The sequence below is a fragment of the Monomorium pharaonis genome, chromosome 5 (genome assembly GCF_013373865.1).
Source record: "Monomorium pharaonis isolate MP-MQ-018 chromosome 5, ASM1337386v2, whole genome shotgun sequence".
Classification (NCBI taxonomy): Eukaryota; Metazoa; Arthropoda; class Insecta; order Hymenoptera; family Formicidae; genus Monomorium; species Monomorium pharaonis.
In genome coordinates this window covers 2,629,219-2,649,505 of record NC_050471.1, presented here as the reverse complement: position 1 = coordinate 2,649,505, position 20,287 = coordinate 2,629,219, and the positions used below count along the sequence as shown (strand labels likewise).

Below are 20,287 nucleotides of genomic sequence, written 5' to 3'. Positions count from 1 at the left end.
CTTATTCCTAATTCATGCATAAATTTGCATTTTTGCAACTTATATATCCGAAATCTTTATATAAATTTTATAATATTGTAATGCATGCTTTATGTAGATACATTTCAGATTAATTTTCTAGATAACTTGTTTAGTAAAGAAAAACGTGCTCTTGTTTGCTCGATGGAATTAATCGTCGGTTCGCAATCGAAAGGATTAAAGAATCGCTGGAACTACCTAATGTCAGGTGGGGGAAGGTTACCGGTAGATTGAAGGTTATCGCTCAATACCGTATCTATATGTCAAAATTTGATTGCATAAGTATTAGTACTAGCCGTCTTATCACGGAGTGGAAATGTTAGTGAAACATTATCGCTAATAACGCGTTTTCTCTAATGAGTTTTAATTTTTATCGAATAATTGTCAATTCTCAAAATACAGATCCGTACAGAAACTCGAGCAGATCACGTTGGATAACCTAAGAAATTCGACAGTAACTAGAATGAATTTTCATAATGTCACTCATTGTATCTTCGATATGGACGGTTTATTACTCGGTAAAGTTCTCTCTTCCCCATGGATTTTTCTAGATAATATTCGTATATAATTTTATATTCAATAAACTATATTATTCTATATAAATTAACATTTCATTAAAATTTCACTGAATCAGTATGCAACATAACGTAACATTTTTTCAAATGACAAATACTTTTTGGCGATCATGATATTGAGGTTTTTGCACACAGAAATATTTCTTTTTAAGTAGAAAAATAATTTGTATTTGTTCCTTCACATTGCATAGATACAGAAACTCAGTATACAATGGCATATAGTCGCGTCACTCAGGAATATGGGAAAACGTATACCTGGGAGCACAAAGCAAAGATTATGGGTGTTAAGGCTGGCGAGGGTCTACAAATTATAATAGATTTATTAGAGCTACCGATTACGGCGCAAACGTTCGCGGAAAAGCTCGCTCCTATATACCAGGAACTATTTCCTAACTGTAACCTTATGCCAGGTAAATTAGTAATTATGAAAAAAATCTTTAGCATTTTTTATTTTGATTGATTTTACTTGTATGCAGGTGCGGAGAAGTTGTTGCGGCATCTTAAAGAGAATAACATACCTATCGCATTAGCTACAAGTTCAAGTGAGAAGTATACCAATTTGAAAACGCAGAAATGGAAACACTTGTTTGATCTGTTTAATCACAAAGTGTACGGTGGTTCTGATCCAGAGGTTGTCAAAGGAAAGCCACATCCAGATATATTCTTGATTGCTGCAAAACGTTTCCCTGATAATCCTGATCCATCAAAGGTTTGTTATGCACATTTTGATCCATATTTTATATAAATTTTTAAATCAATTCTTAAATTATATGTTTGTCCATATATAGTGTCTAGTCTTTGAAGATTCGCCGAATGGAGTGGAAGCTGGTATTGCTGCTAATATGCAAGTGGTAATGGTGCCAGATCCTTTGCTTCCTAAACACTACATAAAAAATGCTACATTGGTAGTGAAAAGTTTGGAAGACTTTAAGCCAGAGGACTTTGGATTACCACCATATGTAGCATAAAAATGTTTTAGCTTATGAAAGGGAATATTAGACATAGATTCTTCATATAAGTGAAGTAAATAATTGGTGGCAAAAAAACGAAAAGCCTGTAGGCTTTATTTACTTTTTTTTTTTAAGTAATGATAAAGTCCAGTTAATGTATATAGATTTTATTTGAAAAAAGAAAAGGCGAATGCAAGTACTATATGTTTTGGAGATGTATATTTTCATACAACATAGAAGTTTACTGCCTGAATTCGAAAACTCGCTAAAGTAGGGAGCACATATCACACAAAAGATCTCTGTGCCATATATTTATTAGTAATGTCAAGTTCCCATTATAGGTATATTAATGTTTGTCACAACTATGTTGAGTGTTTTGATGTCAGAATTTTTCCTTATATTTTTTTTGTTAACTTTAAGTTGATTTAAAATTGAACTTGTTGTAGATATTCTACCAAATGTCACATTGTTTAATACATAAAAAATATTTTTTTAATGTTTTTTGCAAGAAAACTAACTCTTTATACAATTTTTCTTGATGAGTTTTTATATTCTTACGAGTTCATAGTCCATGTATTTTCAACAACATTACATGTGTACATGATAAAATAATATTAATTGGATAAGATCTGATGGATGGATTCCTGACGACGTAATCTTTCATTCGATTGATACATCTATTTTATTAAAACACTATACATATTATGATACACATATTCATTAACATAATAAAGTACATTTATTTTTGAGACGCTAATTCTTGAATTTTCCCAAGTACTTCTTCCGACTTTAAATTTGACAGAGGTATGCATCGTTCCATGCCATATTCTGCAAGATCAAATATTACTTTTACAGAAAGAACAATTAATGAAACTTAAATGATAATACTTGCGCTGCAAAAGGAAGAGAAGAGAGGTAAAAAAGATGTATAAGATCACTTGACATTGACAGATATGACGTTCTTTTTACATACCATAACGCGCGTACACTTTCGGTTCGATTGACGAGCATTCCCTGATCAAAACGGGGAACCTCGGATTATTTTTCTTCAATGGTACATATTGCTGCTCAATGAAGTCTCTGCAAGGTGCATACACGATAATTGAAGATTGAAATTAAGTCGGAATCGCGGATAGAACGTCGTCTATCTACATCTTCTCGACTCTTTTATTTTACCTAACGCCTTGACTAGATTTGGACGTTTGGCAGAGAAGAATTCTCAACTCTTTCAGGTGTTTTCCGAATTTAACAGCAGCCATTCTTCAATTGTTAAAAATTTGGAAAAACACAAATCGCTCTCATTACAATTCTGATATTGTACAATTTTGTTTTGACCAGGTTAAGTTAGAACCTCGTTATGTCATTGGATTCACAGGCATAGCCGCCATGGCTGCCACCTAACTCCACTTCTGTCTTCCAAAACCTTGTAGCAAATATGTTACAGAAATAAAAATAAAATATATGATTTAATTAATTTCAAACCTAAAAAATTCTAACAATTTTAGTAGATATCAATATTGTACAGAGAACAAAAACTTAAAAATTTACGAGGTCATTGATAATTTATCGACAATTAATGAAACCGTATATAAGCATAACTTATCGATTATCGCTCTATAGTTTGTAGAAATTTAAAATTCTTAAAAATGAATAAGGTATCACCAAAAAATATCACGTTATAGACATGCAATATAAGTAAAAATTAATAAGCACGCGCGTCAAACAAAACGGTTTATTCAATTTAAAGAAATTTTTCTCTCTGTGTACACACACACACACACACACACACACACACACACACACACACACACACACACACACACACACACACACACACACACACACACACACACACACACACACACACACACACACACACACACACACCATACACACACACAGCGTGCGTACACGTTGTGTATACAAGTAAATATTGTAAATAATTGTCATGTAGCTAATGACAATTGAACTGCATATCGATCCTAATTTTCAGGTCAATGAACATTACGTCAATTTTTCCCTCTTCAAAGGTTTCTGGTTTACTTAATGAAAGAAGAACCTACAATAAACATTCTTATAATTGCTTGTGTTACCCCGATTGGCATTTATTTACGCATGCATATAACGCTTATGCATAATATAACGTGCATATATATCTTTCTGTCCTGTAATTCTACGATATATTTAAGGATAATATGTGTGTATGTGTGTACATATATGAGTCATTATGTATATATTTAAATATGATAAATTTCGAAAAAAATTTGTTCAGTATTTACTCAATATGTGTGCAATTTATGTCGAGTAAGTCATATGCGGTTTTGCATAACTTTTGCAAATTAATGCGTTTAAATCATTACATTTGATATTACAGAGCATTTCAGCGATCAATAATAATGAGGGTATAAAAGCTTCCCGAAAAAAATTTTTATACCAAAATAGGTAAAATCTTATATCAGAAGGATTAAACTGTATCAGAGCAGATCTAATTTTACAAACCGATTGATAAAATTAGATTTGCTTTAATTTGATTTATAATATGGTTCTTGATATAAAGATTTTTTTCCGAGTCAGTAGACATGGAGCTGGTAGAAGATAACATTGCAGAGCGCGTAACTTGCTAACTCATAAACAAAATCGTGATCGCGAGCACGGTTATTTATAAAACGTTCGCCGCGTTGAGAAGCAATGTAATTTGTCTGTAATTAAAACAAATATTGTCCAACTGATCACGCGCGGACTGGCTTTTCCATCTGACAGGTTCCCCAACACTTTTCGACGTAAACGGCAAATTGAAACAAGTTATAATCGTTAATTAAACAAATCTATCATCCGTTCTGCCAAAAGATCTTTTTTCTTAATTGTCATGATGATCTCTTAATTTCTAAGTGTGTTTTCATTGCTGCGCGTGATTTATATTACACACACAAAGACCCACGTGAGTGAACAGATTTTCTTCTTTAGGAATTTAGTTTATCTCTCATTTAGTTTATCAGACGCGTCACAGACGACGTGGCAACATTCAGTAGAACGTTAGTAACATGTTATGTATGTACATTGATTCGAGTCGAGCGTGAAATCACAATTCACGTTCTAATTCTTTATCTATTTTATTTTGATTTAAGCAAATCATTTTTGTTTGTTCAAAATTTTAGATAATTTAATGTACGATAAGACATTTTTATTTCGAAATAAAAGCGAAATTTTTGTTATGTTTTACATGTGTATACGCTTTTCAAAATGAATCAAAGAATTCTCGAATGATTAATTCTTGCCAATAGATTCATTTTTTGAACTCATTGGTTAATTAAAATTTATCTAAATCTAATAAAAATTAATACATGTTATTTTTTAGCGCTTTCTTTACACGTGGATCACGGTGTCTAATTCTTAATTTTTATTATAATTACAAATATAAAAGTTTAATGACTTTTACATATAATGTCTCTAGAAAATTTTTGTATGATTGTTTATTAGAAAAAAATTGTATATGAATGTATTATCTATAGTGCTCTTAGCTGTGCAAAAGAAGGAAATTCGCAGGACAAAATTGTCAAATCACGTGTACACAGTGTTAATGAATAAATGAATAAATAACACAGTGTCACATCAAATCCTTACAAATTTAGCTAATTGCACGATAACGCGTAGTCATATTCTATTGCGAGCGCGTTTATGATATTTATAATAGATAATTATTAGGGGAGACGGGGGCAACGCGGCGCAGCGGGTAATGCGGCGTACCTTTATTGTAATAATCTTTATTCACTTTGAACATTAATGTTTTTGATGCAGCTGTATTTAACTAAGATATGTACAAAATTTCAGAACAATTTATTTTTTGTTTAAATTTTTATCAATTAAAAGTAATTTGACTTCTTTTCTAAGATTTACATCTCAAATAAACCTGTATAATTTTGTTTCTTCAAAATTATTTCATGATAATAAACTGTTATTGGAAAGCTAAATTCTTAATTTTTCAAATCCTATATTTGATTATATTTATAATAGTCTGTTTAATTACAATAATTAATAATTTTGTCAAAAAGCACGTTTGGGTAACGCAGCGCAAACGTATATATATATATATACGCTAATATATATTATATATCTAAATCTACTAATTTTTACAGGCATTATTGATTAAAAAATACAAACTATCTAAACATTACATAACTTTATTAATCTCTAACTTATATATAACTCTATTTTGATAATCTACAAAAAATTCTATAACTTGCATTACTCTTGTTATGCTTTATGCATTATTTAATAATAATTAAACAAAAACACTTTTTAAAATTTTTAAACTACAATTTAATATAAAATCAGAAAATAATATTGATCCTAATAATATTTTATGTAGAAACCACGGTGCGTACGTGTCGCGAATCGCGTTTTCTAAAATGCAATATTTTCATGTATTATACAATGAAAATTGTATTAAATCAGTCACATGCTAATAGATAAGATGTTCAACTTTAATTTTAGCCTTTATTTTATTACATTTGAAATATTTTTCATTGAAAACATTCAACTTTTCCTTGTGCGTCATATTCCCACCATCTCCCCTAACTGTGATGCGCATTCGCGTGGAGTAACGAGCTCGCGACTCTCGATCGGCGCGCGCGGGAAGTGGGAAAGGATTTTTGAATAGTACGATTGTAATATTTAAAGCGACGACGACTTTGATCAATGCGTGGATCTACCATCAACAACGCCGTAAGGGAGGTCATCGTCTCTGTACCACCCAACGATCGACGGTTACAAATTAGGTTTTTGCGCGACCAACTAGTGCCTGTCGCAGATCTGCCTGAAAATTTTTCTGGGCGCCGTATATTATGGTTGGCCGCATCTCTACCGTCTCCCTCACGATAGGTTAGTCTCAATAATTTAATATATTTTTAATAATAAAAAGACATGCATTCTAAAAAATGACGTTATGTTCTTTGAACTTGAATCAGTGAAATCTTACAGATTTGCAATACTATACTTACAGTGTATAACTGTGATCATTAGTAATTATTTATTATCTTTTAGTGATTTTGATTAAGAGGATACTTTCACCTATTCAGAATCAGTGAATTATCATTGAAAGACAATGTATATATTACTGATTGACATAATCATAAGTATAGCACTAAAATCAGACTATTCATTGTCTTTAAATAATACACTAATTTCGATTTTTAATTAATCACTTAAAATCCGTGGATTCTTCTTCTTCTTATGCCAAAACGATTATTTTACAAATAACACTAAAAGAAATATCTTGCAACTTCAACAAAAATTATGTATATAAATGTAATAAATAATACACACATATAATTTTTGTTAAATTTGCAAGATTGTTTTTTTAGTGCAAAGTCTTTGTTAAATGCGATAGAGAATCGGCATCGTTATAGAACACGGAAAGAGTCGCATCGCGTCGCAAAATTTGCACAACGTTAACGTTTATCTACGCAAACTGTCAATTAAAATTTTTATGATAAACAATAAAACACGGAAATTCTACCTCAAACAAACTGAAATATTTGAGCAATGATACAGCGCATCTCCCCGGTGGTCGCAACGGCGTTTAAGTACTCCTAATACAACGAGGTGATTCAGCGAGAATACTGCATAGTCGTTCGCTGCACTTTTAACGTTATGCAGCGCATTTCTTACTCGTTTACGATATCGAGATATACTTTCGATTCGTGCGGCCACATGATTTGACTCGTCCGTCGCCATTTTTGGTATTATGTGACGCATCTCTTCGTAATTCAATTCTTATTATAATTAATAAAAACATACTTAATTAGCTCATTTCGAGTATATTTAACACTGATTGCAGATATCAATTAGTAAATTGGGAACAAGTCGCCGTAATTCTGTTAGTAAATTTGTCTATCTTTTCCTTATATTATCAAATTAATATCTCTGCACGCACGCGCCTAGGCAATAGATAGTTCAATAGATTAGGAAAATAACTGAATAATAAAAAATATTGCCGTTAAACACATTGCGGTTTATTATGATAGTGCACAACTTTCAAAAAATTACAGACTATCGTACAATTCGAACAAATCCAAACAAACGGACAAATGGGAATTTTTTTTGCATGTATAAGAAGAGAAGTTAGCGTGTTTAAGATAGGATCCGCTCTCATTCTTAGTAAATAATTTAGAATTGCTATCACGTCACGTGTATCAATTTTTTACAGAATTATCAATTATTCGTACAGAACGTAATCGGCATTCAGTTACTTCGGAACGATGATGTGTACAATAAATTCTTATCAATTGATATAGCGCTCAATGAAGACGTTCAATGAAGACAGTGATAAGTACACACGCACTTGTGCAATCTGCTGTCTATTGACTTCTGCTCGTTTACTTAACTTCAATCAACATGAAAAATAGTTGAAGTCTACTAATACTTTGATGCTGCATACGGAAATATGCACCTTTGCTACGGCTAAATAAACGACATCCATCAATACGACACGCGCGTTGTTTTAGTTTCATAATGTCAATGCATGTGCGGACAAACGTAGAAAAATTTTAACATGCGTAAACAATTTACGTGCGTGACACGTCGTAAAATTTTTCCGTTGTATTAAAAATAAAAAAAAAACAGCGCAGGCAAACGGATTCAAATAGATACGTTGTTTATAAAACATCTTCTGCTCGAATCTTGTGTGAATTCTGACATGAATGCTCATATAAACAAACGGATAGAAATGTCTGGCCATACTAACTGCACTAGTTCATTGCAAAGTATGTTCTTTTCTTATGCATGAAAGCATAAAAGATGTACTCTAAACTAGCAGAATACTCTAAAACATATACTCTACAGTTAGTATGGCCAGGCATTTCTGTCGATCAATGCACGTAGACAACGTGATATCCTGAATTACGTGCGCGAATTGCAGATATTTCTTGTGTAACAAAAATTCAACTTTAGGCATTTACTGAATCGATATAAATATCGCATTATTGTTAGAGAATATTTTTCTTGAAGAATAAATTTAGAAAGATTTTGGCTTTTTAGAAAAGGAAACTAAGAATCATGGGACTAAGGAAGGTACCGCAGACTTTGAAAAGGCCATGGAGATATGCGGTAAATCGTTTTGCTTATTAAATATATAATTAATAAATTTTTATTATAATTAATTAATTATTTAATTTAAAATGTTATTAAATTAAAATTAAATTGAAAAGTGTATAGAGATAAATGTAACAGTCGCACAATTTTTGAAATATTTATGAAAATGTTCTGCAATTATTTGTAGGAAATGGAAAGTATCAATACACTTTCCTGCTGGTTTGCGGTGTGATGTTCATGTGCTTTGCTTTTCAATATGGAGCAAACGCATATATCCTGCCGGCAGCCGAATGCGATTTGAACATGAGATCCGAAGAGAAAGGTCTACTAAACGTCGCCTTTCTTATAGGTAAAATTTCGAAACATGCGTTTACATATTTTATTCACATTTTATTGATAAATAGCTTCCTAAATTCGTGCATTTGCATTCCAATATTTTGACATAATTATATATTTTTATTAAATTTTTTTTCTTAGAACTTGCCTTAATTAGTGGCAATTAAATTAAAGTCTTTATTTTAACAACGAATTAAGCATTGACTGTGTAGGTGCATTTTTTCTGCAGCGGTTTACTCGTCACGCGGAACACATACAGTTAATCTGCCATTTTCCATTTGTGCAAATATATATGTACTGTGTAAAATGTGTACATTAATAAAATGCTATATTTAACTCTACGTAGTTCAAAATGTTTATAGCCGAACAAAAAGTTAAATAACAAAAAATCAAGTATTCGGGATACGCTTACCTAACTTCAAAAAAACGTGAGGAAATGCGTTATATGTGTTAATTAAATGTTAAAATGTTTCTTTTGAAATACTCGAAAGTAAAAATGCCTCATAATAAACGTTAGCTCATATTAATGCTACTACATAACAATTGCAAAATAAATGATTCTAAAAATAATTACTAGAATTCATCTAACAGGAGATAATATGAGAGTCTCAATACCGTCTCTTCTTCTATGTAGTAATAATTTATATATATATTTCTCACTCTTAAAATAATATAGATATATTATATTTAATGGATTCATCCGGAAGCCTTTTATGATGATAAAATCAATGAAAAGTCTCTAGACTAGATTCATATAAGAGCTTTATGGTTTTAGGTTCGGCGTTGAGCGCTTTTTTCTGGGGAGTTTTCGCGGGCGTCTACGGAAGAAGAAATATCCTGCTGATAAATCTCTTCTCTGACAGTATTGTTACGTTGATCGCGAGTTTCTCACAAAGCTTTAAGATGCTCCTAATATGCAGAATCATAAATGGATTCTTGTAAGTGCAAGTAATGAAATAGCAAAACGATACGTGTGATATATTATTTGAATTGTATCTTCATATTTTTAGTATTGGTGGACCCGGCTCTCTAGTGTATCCGTATGTCGGCGAGTTTCACGCGGAAAAACATAGAGCAAGGAGTATCTGTTTCCTGGGCTTGTTCCTCACTTTTGCTTGGTTAATATTAACCGGTAATAATTCTTTTTTTCTTTACATTATCAATTAAGAGATCTAAAATTGAGTTTCTTAGAGAATGCGCTAAACAATTAAATGTGCTCTAACAACAAAATGTATACCCTATACTTTTAGTAGCACAATTCATTGGCATAATATTGGGCCAAAATTGGCTAATTGTTGGCCAAACAATATGTGCTGTTCGGGATTAATTTAATTTATTTATCTAGGTTTAGCATGGGCCATTATACCATTGTCGATATCTCTCGATTTCTACGGTATTCGGTACAATTCCTGGAGATTATTCCTCGGCGTTATCAGCTTGCCATCTTTCGCCATTGCCGTTGTAATCCTGATGTATCCGGAAAGTCCGAAATTTCTGGTATCGCAAGGCAAGACCGACGAGGCTCTCGCAATTCTCCGGACGATCTACGCGGTGAACACCGGACACGATAAAAGAGAGTTTCCAGTGAGTACGAAGTAATTTTTATTTCTTAAATAGAATTGTTGAATTGTATTACCTTCTTAATCAATGGCGCGGCGTATTTTTAGGTGAAGGAACTCCTCTCCGACGCCGTATTCAAAGTAGAAAAGAACAAGGCACCATTGTCCTCGTTAGATAAACTGGCGGAATTATTGAAAAATATTTGGTGGCAATTGCGCACCGTTACATCACCACCTCTTTTAAAGTATGCTTTGCTCTTGTGGACGATTTATTCTACAAACATGTTTGCGTGAGTATTCCTTTAATTCACTAATTTTTGAAAGAGTTTTTAACATAATTGTGTTCAGTGTTAAAAAACTTTTAAAGAGAGAATTTTGTACAACATTTTATTAATAAAAAGGATTTTAAAAATTAAATCCACATTTTCTTTCTTATTTTTATATTATTATTTCTTATATATGTAACTAGCTATGCCCTGCCACGCGTTGCTGTGGCTCTTTATTCTTATGCTATGTTTTTTTTAAATTTTCTTTGCTTTCGTTGTTTAACTTTCAAGAGCCTTGCTTTACTGTTGCTCTTTTTATTTTATTTTTGAATAAGCATTTATCTATCTTTAATATTTTCCGATAATAACTCTCCGAGTCTCTACCGGTCTCATCCCGTCTCTCCCGGTCTCTCCCCGTCTCTCCCGGTCTCTCCCCGCCTCTCATGGTTTCTATCCGTCTCTCCCCGTCTCTCCCGGTTTCTTCCCGTCTCTCCCCGTCTCTCCCGGTCACTCCCTGTCTCTCCCCGTCTCAATATGTCAAAATTTCAAAGCAATCGGTGAAAAACTTACGGAGACCTTAGATGACGAACGAACATTTACATTTTTATTTATATAGATATACATATAACTGTTGTAATAAAAAAATTAATTGTTAATACAAACAAAATATTCTTTAACAAAAGTTATATGTGTGTGTATCGATAATATAAATTATATATAATTTTTTATATTTCTTTTTACCATGTGATGTTTAGATACTACGGCTTTAATCTCTGGCAGCCGGAATTGTTCAATCGTTTCGAGAACTATCACCATTCGCATCCGAATGCATCCGCGACAGTCTGCGAGTTGATATACGATACTCAGACATCAAATCATACTATTTCAGAAGAGTTTCTTTTGACAAACGAAGTTACTACGGTTTGCAAACCTCACATAGATGAGCGAGTGTTCACTAACTCTTTGACGGTCAACATCGTTTGTCTGTTCGGCAATGTCGCTTCTGTGTATCTAGCAAATCGAGTTGGTCGTCGAACAGTACCAGGTAAAAGTCTCAGTTCCAACAAGTTATCTTTAACAAGTCACAAACAACTTCTTCATTTGTTTAATTTCTCTCATGGATTTATCTTTTTTTTTTTAACGAGAATCAAGTTTTCGATGGTTTTTTTCTTCTCTAGTGATCACGATGCTGATGACTGGCGTCGCTGGTTTCGGTGTCTACTTCGTGAGGTCTTCGCTGCAGATCCTCATAATTGCGTGCATGTACTCCCTAATGGTGGCCATGGCAAATTTCATGATTTCTAGCGTTGCGATCAATATCTTTCCTACGCACGTGTCCGCTGCTGCGGTGTCCATGATGGTGTGCCTGGGAAGATTTGCTGCGATGGCGATTAATCTCGCGTTTGGCATGCTGCTTGATATCAGCTGCGAGATCCCAATATTTTTGCTAGCTGGTGTCTCTACATGTGAGTATAACAAAGTGTCTATTTCTTGAAAAGAATTTTAATGACACTAATATAAAATGTGATGTCGCTCAGAAAATCTGTGATCATTTTTTTATCGTTAAAATTTTTGCTGATATTTAAAATCTTGGATCTAACAAATTAAATAAACGATAGAGAAGTTAATATTACGCAAACAAAAAATAAAAAATTTTTCTAAAATAAAACTTTAATAAAACTGTTTTTAGTTGGCGGATTATTGTGTTTCCTGATACCGAGCAAGAAAAAGGAATAAATGTCAACATTCGAGAGAGAAACAGACACAACATGATACATTCCATACCATTTTATTATGATCTATACATCGTGCGCTTATTGATCAGATCATTTGTAAATTATTATTTTAATATTTATTAATTTGTATTGTATATGCGTCACACATAATGCGTGTAGCACGTGTAATAACGTCAGGGACGCGTGTTTCGCCTTACGTGACGAAGCAGGAATAATAAACAATCATTCGCAGTAACGTACAATGTTAAAAATAAAATTTATTACAAAAGGAAAGAGCATTCAGCAGACAAAGCAGATTATAGGAGTAATTCTTATGATTAGTTCCTACTTCTAGATCCAGCGAAAAACTAAAAGAACCAATCGTTTTTATCACAATTCTGATCCTGTACAATTTTGTGTTTTAACCAGTTTAAGGGGATGCTAAAGTAACCATTGGGAAATAATTTTTAAATTTATTTATGTAATTATTATAACATTGTATTGCTACATGTTACATAAATTAAGTTTAGAATTAATAATTTCAAAACTTAAAATTACAATTACAATACTATATATTCTACATTACATTTACTAAATTAAAATAATACTAAAATTTTTCTGTCTGCGTTTCTATCCGGATATTAATCTGTAAACTGGACTTTATATCAAAAACGAAAAAACATCCACATTGATGAATGAGATACAAAAAATACATACACAAAATCTTATTACAAAAGTTTACTTGATTACTTGATTAGTAAAACAAACTGTTTCCCCTTAATTCATCTTTAATTAAAGTAAATTTTGTCCAACCCATCACGCGCGGACTAACTTTTGCGTGTGACAGGCTGCTTAAAATCTTTCCGACGTAAATGGCAAACTGAGATGACGAGATAATCGTTAATTAAACAAATCTATTATCTGTTTTGCCAAAACTGGGTTCTTTTTCTCATTGCCGAAACACATGTTTCAATTCTTTATTTATTTTATTTTTATTTAAACAAATCACCTTCGTTCGTTCCAAATAAGAAATAATTTAAGGTACAATAAAACATTTTTTAAATCTAAGTTTGATACAATTCAAAGTAAAAGCGAAATCTTGGGTTACTTCTAAATTAATTTTTCTTACATTTACAAATATGAAAAGATTGTTCAATGACTCTTACATATACAATAATATCTCTGTAGAAAAATTATGTATAATTGTTTATTTTAAAAAATTGTACATAAATGTTATACTCTAATATTACAGTGTTCTTAGTTTTTTAAAGAAAAAAATTCGTAAAACAAAATTGTCGAACTGTGTGTACACAAAGTACCAATAACAAATAAATAAATAATACACAATTAATAAATAATACAGTGCCAGATCGGATTCTTACGAATTTAACTAGTTGCACGATAACATATGAGAGTTGCATCACGCATTCGACGTGAGGGCGCGTGCGTTTACGACATTTATAATAGGTAATTTATTAACTGTGACGCGAGTACATTCGTGTGGAATAACGAGCTCGCGACTCTCGATGGTGCGATTGGCGTGCACGGTAAGGGAAAAGATTGTCGGATTGCGACGACGACTTCGTTTGACGCGTTGATTTATAATCATCAGGCAACAATTGTCGTAAGGAAGGTTTCATCGGCGTCTCTGTATTACCCACGATAGTTCGCAGATTAAGCTTCTCCGCGATCGACTGGATTGGTGCCTGCTAAAGATCCGCTGCCGTCCTGGAAATTTTTTAGAACGCATTATGGTCAGCCGCATCTCCACCGTCTCCCTTGCGATAGGTCAGTCTTAACAATTCAGTATATTTTCAATCAATAATAAAATAACAGAGTGGAGAGATATACATTCTAAAAGTTGTAATGCACTCTGAATCTAAATTTATAAAACCTCTTATAAAAATGTAACAATGGGCAATATTAAATTAGTTAGGACTTATTTTGAATATTAAAAATACTAACAGCAGTGCTTTTTCGTTTGTGATATTGAGATACTCTTTTCGATTTGTGCGACTGCGCGGTTTGACTTTGCTGTTGTTAATATTACGCGGCGCATCTCTTAAATTTTTATTATAACTAATAAAGAAAGACTAGTTTATTTCTTGCATATTTAACACTAATTACCGGTATCAGTTAGTAAGTTGGGAGCAAGTTGCTGTAATTCTGTTAGTCCACGTAAATCTTATTATCTTCTCTTCCTATTATCAAGTTAATATCTTTGCATACACGCGTCTAGATAACATTGTTTTGTAACTGGATAGGAAAATAACTGAATAATGAAAGAAAACCGCCATTACACGTTGCAGTCAAAAGTCAGCGATAGCGCGCAACTTTCAGAAAACTACAAGCTACAATTCTAACAAATGAAAATAAATGAATGAATAGGAAATTTTTAAATATATTTTTTAAATATATTTTTTATATGATAGGAGCAATCAGGCTGTTTAGGGTAGTGTCAATGTCAATTTATATAATTCACTCTTTAAATTATATTTATTGAAAAATCAGGAATATGTTAAAAAATTCTTTGTAAATATATTGAGAGAGACAAAGAGAAAGAGAGAGAGAGAGAGAGAGAGAGAGAGTGTGTGTGTGTGTGTGTGTTGTGTGTAGTGTACTTCAAACATTTACAATGTAGGTATTATATTATTATTGGAGAATACTTTTCTTGAAGACTGAATTGAGAGAAACTTTTTAGAAAAGGAGACCAAGGATCATGGGACTAATAAGGAAGGTGCGGACTTTGAGAAGGCCATGGAAATATGTGGTAAGTCATTCTGTTATGGTATTAAACATACAATTAATAAATTATTAATATAATCAATGAATTATTATAACAATGTGTAATTAAATAATTTAAAAATATATAAGCAATATACGTAACAGTTGTGAAACTTCCAAGATATTTATAAAAATTTATTACAATTGTTCGTAGGAAATGGAAGGTATCAATACACTTTTCTGCTCGTTTGCGGCGTGATGTTTATTTGCGTTGGAAGCCAGTATGGAGCAAACGCATATATTCTACCATCAGCCGAATGTGATCTGAACATGAGATCTGAGGAGAAAGGATTGCTGAACGTCGCCTTTTACCTAGGTATAAAATTTCGAGACACACTTCTAAATATTTTAATGATAAATCGCAGAGCTTTTAAAAACTCGTGCACTTACATTCACGCGAAATACAGAATACAGTTATCATAGTCTATTGTCTTCACATTCGTACGAATATGTATGTACTGTTTAAATTTTGTGCAAAAATTTTTTATGATAAACGTGACACATCTCTCAAATTATTAATAATAAAGTAGAATTATATGTTGTTGTCATCTTCTCCTATAATGGAAATAATTTCTGTATATTGCTCTTTTAAAATAATATGAATATATTATTTTATCGATTCATCCAAAAGTTCAATCGCTTCAGGGACAGCATCCAGCGCTTTCTTCTGGGGAGTCTTCGCGGGCGCCTACGGAAGAAGAATTATGCTACTGATAAGTCTCTTTGCTGACAGTATCGTTACGCTGATCGCGAGCTTCTCGCAAAGCTTCACGGTGCTGCTAGTATTCAGAGTCATAAATGGATTTTTGTAAGTACAAGTAAAAAAACAGCGAACAGTATGTATAACATAATGTTATAATTGTATCTTTATGTGTGCTATTTTTAGAATGGGCGGACCCGGCTCTTTGGTGTATACGTACCTTGGTGAGTTTCACGCGGAAAGATACAGAGCGAGAAGCATCTGCTTCCTAGGCTTTTTCTTCACTTTCGCTTGGGTATTATTGGCTGGTAAGAATTTTCTTTTTTTACGTAATTAATAAATAAGGATCCCAAAACTGAATTCCTTAGAAGATGCATTAAATAACTAAATATATCGTAATAACAAAATCTTTACGCTACTTTGTCCCTAGTAGCACAATCCATTGGCCTAATATTGGTTCAATATTGGCTAACTGTTGGTTAAATAGTGTGTGCTACTGGGGATTGATTTAATTTGTTCATTCAGGTTTGGCATGGATAATCATACCGTTGCCGATATCCCTTGAGTTCTTCGGCATTCGGTACAATTCCTGGAGATTGTTTTTCGGCATTATCAGCCTGCCAACTTTCGCTATTGCCGTCGTAACCTTAACGTATCCGGAAAGTCCAAAATTTCTGATGTCGCAAGGCAAGACCGACGAGGCTCACGCGGTTTTTCGAGCAATCTACGCGGTGAATACCGGACGCGATAAAAATGAGTTTCCAGTAAGTACAAAGACGACAATTTTAATTTTTTAAATAGCATTATTGAACTGTATTATCTTCTTATTAATCAATACGTTGTGTAGCTTCAGGTGGACGAACTTCTCTCCGACGCTGCGTTTAAAGTAGAAAAAAATAAGGCATCGTCGGATGTGCTGACGGAATTGATGAAAAATATTTGGTGGCAATTGCGCACCATTGCATCACCACCTCTTTTAAAGTATGCTTTGCTCTTCTGGATGATTTATTTCACAAACATGTTTGGGTAAGTATTTCTTTAATTCATTGATTTTTTAAAAGATTTTTCAACATATGTTAAAAAAAAATTATACAATTTTGCATTAAATTTATTAATAAAAAGGATTTTTATATGTTTAAATTTTATATGTTTTATATGTTTATATGTTTAATTCGATATTTTCTGCAATTGTCAGCCTATTGCAGAAAATAATTTTTACAATGCTCTGTGTATTGTAAAAATTCGATATTTTCTGCAATTGTCAGCCTATTGCAGAAAATAATTTTTACAATGCTCTGTGTATTGTAAAAATTCGATATTTTCTGCAATTGTCAGCCTATTGCAGAAAATAATTTTTACAATGCTCTGTGTATTGTAAAAATTCGATATTTTCTGCAATTATCAGCCTATTGCATTAATTATTTTTTACAACACTCTGTGTATTGTAAAAATTCGATATTTTCTGCAATTGTCAGCCTATTGCAGAAAATAATTTTTACAATGCTCTGTGTATTGTAAAAATTCGATATTTTCTGCAATTGTCAGCCTATTGCATTAATTATTTTTTACAACACTCTGTGTATTGTAAAAATTCGATATTTTCTGCAATTGTCAGCCTATTGCAGAAAATAATTTTTACAATGCTCTGTGTATTGTAAAAATTCGATATTTTCTGCAATTGTCAGCCTATTGCAGAAAATAATTTTTACAATGCTCTGTGTATTGTAAAAATTCGATATTTTCTGCAATTGTCAGCCTATTGCATTAATTATATTTTACAACACTCTGTGTATTGTAAAAATTCGATATTTCCTGCAAGTTTCATTAAAATCTGAATTTTCAAGTTCGCGAGGTTTCCTTGTCAGTGAAGGATATGATTTTTTTAATTAAATTTAATATTCTTAGCTTTATTTAAAAATATTTTTAACAAAAGATATATGCGTGTGTATTGCTAATATAGAAAATATTTGCTTATATTTCTTTTCATCACATATATGTTGTTTAGATATTACGGCTTTACTCTTTGGCAACCGGAATTGTTCAACCGCTTCGAGAACTATCAACACACGCATCCAAATTCATCCGCGACAGTCTGCGAGCTGATATACGATACTCATACATCAAATCATACTGATCCGGAGGAGTTTCATTTGACAAACGAAGTTACTACGGATTGCGAACCTCGCATAGATGAGCGAGTATTTACTAACTCTTTAACGATCAACATCGTTTGCCTGCTCGGCAATATCGCTTCTGGGTATCTAGCAAATCGAGTTGGCCGTCGAACGATGCCAGGTAGTAATCTCAGTTCCAGCAAGTTACTTTTAGCAAGTTGAAGGCAACTTCTATTTTATTTGTTTAATTTTGCTCATTAATTTATCTTTTTTTTAACGAGCATTAAATTTCGACGGTTTCTTCCTTCTTCCAGTAACCACGATGATGATGGCTGGCATCGCTAGCCTCGGTATCTACTTCGTGAGATCCTCGCTGCAGATTCTCATAACCGCGTGCTTGTTCACTGTGATGGCGGCGACGTCGAATTTCGTGATTTCCAGCATTGCGGTCAGCGTCTTTCCTACGCACGTGACCGCCGCCGCGGTGTGCATGATGTTGTGCCTAGGAAGGTTCGGCGCGGTGGCGAGTAATCTGGCATTCGGCATGCTACTGGATCTCAGCTGTGAGATCCCGATATTTCTTGTGACCGGTACCTCTGTATGTAAGTAAAACGTAATGTGTGTATATCTTGAAAACATTAATATAAAATCAGTATAAAATGGTAGATCATTCAGAGAACCTGATCATTTTGAATTCTTTTGTTGCTGAATATCTAAAACTTGAACCTAATGGATTAAATATTTAAATGATAGAAAAGTTGATAATGCTCTAGTAAAAGATTAGAGAAATCTGCGTAAGAATGGAAAGAAAATGTAATTAATTGTTTTCAGTTGGCGGATTGTTATGTATCCTGATACCGAGCATGAAAAAGAAATAAACGTCGACATTCGAAGAAAACAGACATAATAAATGTGAAAGAAGAATAATTTAAAGTGTCAAACACGGTGTTTTGTGTTATGTCTTTTTTTTATCAGATGCGCGGTTTGTGAAAGGTCTGGAATATGAGAAAGTATAATGATCTGTAAATAATAATTATAAGGATCGCTCGTTAAGCGTTCTCGGTTTATTTGACATTGCACTCGTAAAGAAATCTATGGGCCTTTCATAATTTCATTGCGTGTTTTGTCAAGACGTTTAATGAAATTATATTGCACAACGACTTATTTTTGATTAATAGCAAATTTGTTGTTTAGTTACTAAGAATTAAATAACAAACTTTTTCTTAGCAATCATAGCTTAATATTGGCTCGTCAATGACGATCTGATTTCATTGATCGATGATATATTCCACATCGTTTTATTACGATCTGCACTTTGTGCGCTTATTAATCAAGTCATTTGTAAATAATTATTTTGTTACATGTGCGTCGAAAGTGATCCCTTTTGTGTCACTTTTTTCAGTCAATTAATACTATTTTATTAAAACACTCTACACATATTATAATATACATATTTATTAACATAATAAAATACATTCATTTTTTAGATGTCAGTTCTTAAATTTTTCCATGTATCTCTTTTACTGCTTTTATTTCACGAAACCTTTTATAGTAAATATGTTAAAAAAAAATAAAAATAAAATATATAAATTTTCTCTTAATTTGAAATTTAATATTCTAAAAATTTTAATAAATATCAATATTATAAAAAAAAGATATTATTCAATTTAACGAGAACATTGATAATTTATCAACGGCGAATAAAACTTCAGACAACCATTTCGACCATTGTTATTTCAGTTTGCAGAAATTTAAAATTCTTGAAAATAAACAACAAAGTATTAGCAAAAAATTTTTAAGAGTTGTAAATGACATTTGTAAGTAAAAATTTAAGAATTTCTTTAGTTAGTTTATATTATATTTTGTTTGCGCTAATTTATTAATTTAAATTATTTTATTATATACATACCTTTATTCAAAATACGTATATGCCATATATGTTCACATTTATCTACCTTTTATATCTTTTCGTATATGTTTATTTACACGCATTTTCTTGTTAATTTCGTACAGTTTGTTTGTTTACTCACTAATTTAATTTCGATTTTTTACTCTGTGTCAAAAAGTATAATTACATATGTGTAAGTCCAAATAGTTGTCATAGATAACGACAATAAAACTGGATATCGATTTGATCCTAATTCTCAGGTCAACGGACATACGTCAGTTTTTCGCTCTTCA

General features: G+C 32.3%; 3 protein-coding genes across 3 annotated transcripts; 2 read left to right on the top strand and 1 right to left on the bottom strand.

Annotated features, from left to right (window-relative positions):
- Positions 1-212: 212 nt before the first annotated feature.
- Positions 213-2,292, top strand: LOC105834111 (pseudouridine-5'-phosphatase). Its single transcript, XM_012676344.3, has 5 exons — positions 213-336; positions 421-536; positions 785-1,003; positions 1,070-1,302; positions 1,382-2,292. The coding sequence occupies exons 2-5, from the start codon at positions 482-484 to the stop codon at positions 1,559-1,561; spliced, it is 687 nt and encodes a 228-aa protein (XP_012531798.1). The 5' UTR covers positions 213-336; positions 421-481; the 3' UTR covers positions 1,562-2,292.
- On the bottom strand, positions 2,207-2,909 carry LOC105834112 (NADH dehydrogenase [ubiquinone] 1 alpha subcomplex subunit 2). The gene is made up of 3 exons (XM_012676345.3): positions 2,720-2,909; positions 2,517-2,623; positions 2,207-2,371 (listed from the first exon to the last, which is right to left on the bottom strand). The coding sequence occupies exons 1-3, from the start codon at positions 2,800-2,802 to the stop codon at positions 2,283-2,285; spliced, it is 279 nt and encodes a 92-aa protein (XP_012531799.1). The 5' UTR covers positions 2,803-2,909; the 3' UTR covers positions 2,207-2,282.
- A 3,284-nt stretch (positions 2,910-6,193) lies between these two features.
- Positions 6,194-19,696, top strand: LOC105834103. The gene is made up of 20 exons (XM_036286941.1): positions 6,194-6,421; positions 8,579-8,647; positions 8,820-8,981; positions 9,744-9,906; positions 9,979-10,100; positions 10,314-10,552; positions 10,636-10,817; positions 11,549-11,838; positions 11,972-12,259; positions 12,484-12,522; positions 14,138-14,296; positions 15,210-15,278; positions 15,447-15,608; positions 15,938-16,100; positions 16,179-16,300; positions 16,518-16,756; positions 16,840-17,018; positions 17,998-18,287; positions 18,421-18,708; positions 18,938-19,696. Exons 1-20 carry the CDS (start codon positions 6,385-6,387, stop codon positions 18,982-18,984), a joined length of 3,309 nt encoding a protein of 1,102 aa, XP_036142834.1. The 5' UTR covers positions 6,194-6,384; the 3' UTR covers positions 18,985-19,696.
- The last annotated feature ends 591 nt before the right edge of the window (positions 19,697-20,287 follow it).

Coding starts and splice junctions, on each gene's coding strand:
- LOC105834112 (XM_012676345.3), bottom strand. CDS start 2,802: ATGGCTGCTGTTAAATTCGGAAAACACCTGAAAGAGTTGAGAATTCTT. Junction 2,624..2,719: donor AAATCTAGTCAAGGCGTTAG/GTAAAATAAAAG, acceptor TGCACCTTGCAG/AGACTTCATTGAGCAGCAAT. Junction 2,372..2,516: donor GAAAGTGTACGCGCGTTATG/GTATGTAAAAAG, acceptor TTGATCTTGCAG/AATATGGCATGGAACGATGC.
- LOC105834103 (XM_036286941.1), top strand. CDS start 6,385: ATGGTTGGCCGCATCTCTACCGTCTCCCTCACGATAG. Junction 9,907..9,978: donor AGAATCATAAATGGATTCTT/GTAAGTGCAAGT, acceptor TCATATTTTTAG/TATTGGTGGACCCGGCTCTC. Junction 11,839..11,971: donor TGGTCGTCGAACAGTACCAG/GTAAAAGTCTCA, acceptor TTTCTTCTCTAG/TGATCACGATGCTGATGACT.
- LOC105834111 (XM_012676344.3), top strand. CDS start 482: ATGAATTTTCATAATGTCACTCATTGTATCTTCGATATGGACGGTTTA. Junction 537..784: donor TATGGACGGTTTATTACTCG/GTAAAGTTCTCT, acceptor CACATTGCATAG/ATACAGAAACTCAGTATACA. Junction 1,303..1,381: donor ATAATCCTGATCCATCAAAG/GTTTGTTATGCA, acceptor GTCCATATATAG/TGTCTAGTCTTTGAAGATTC.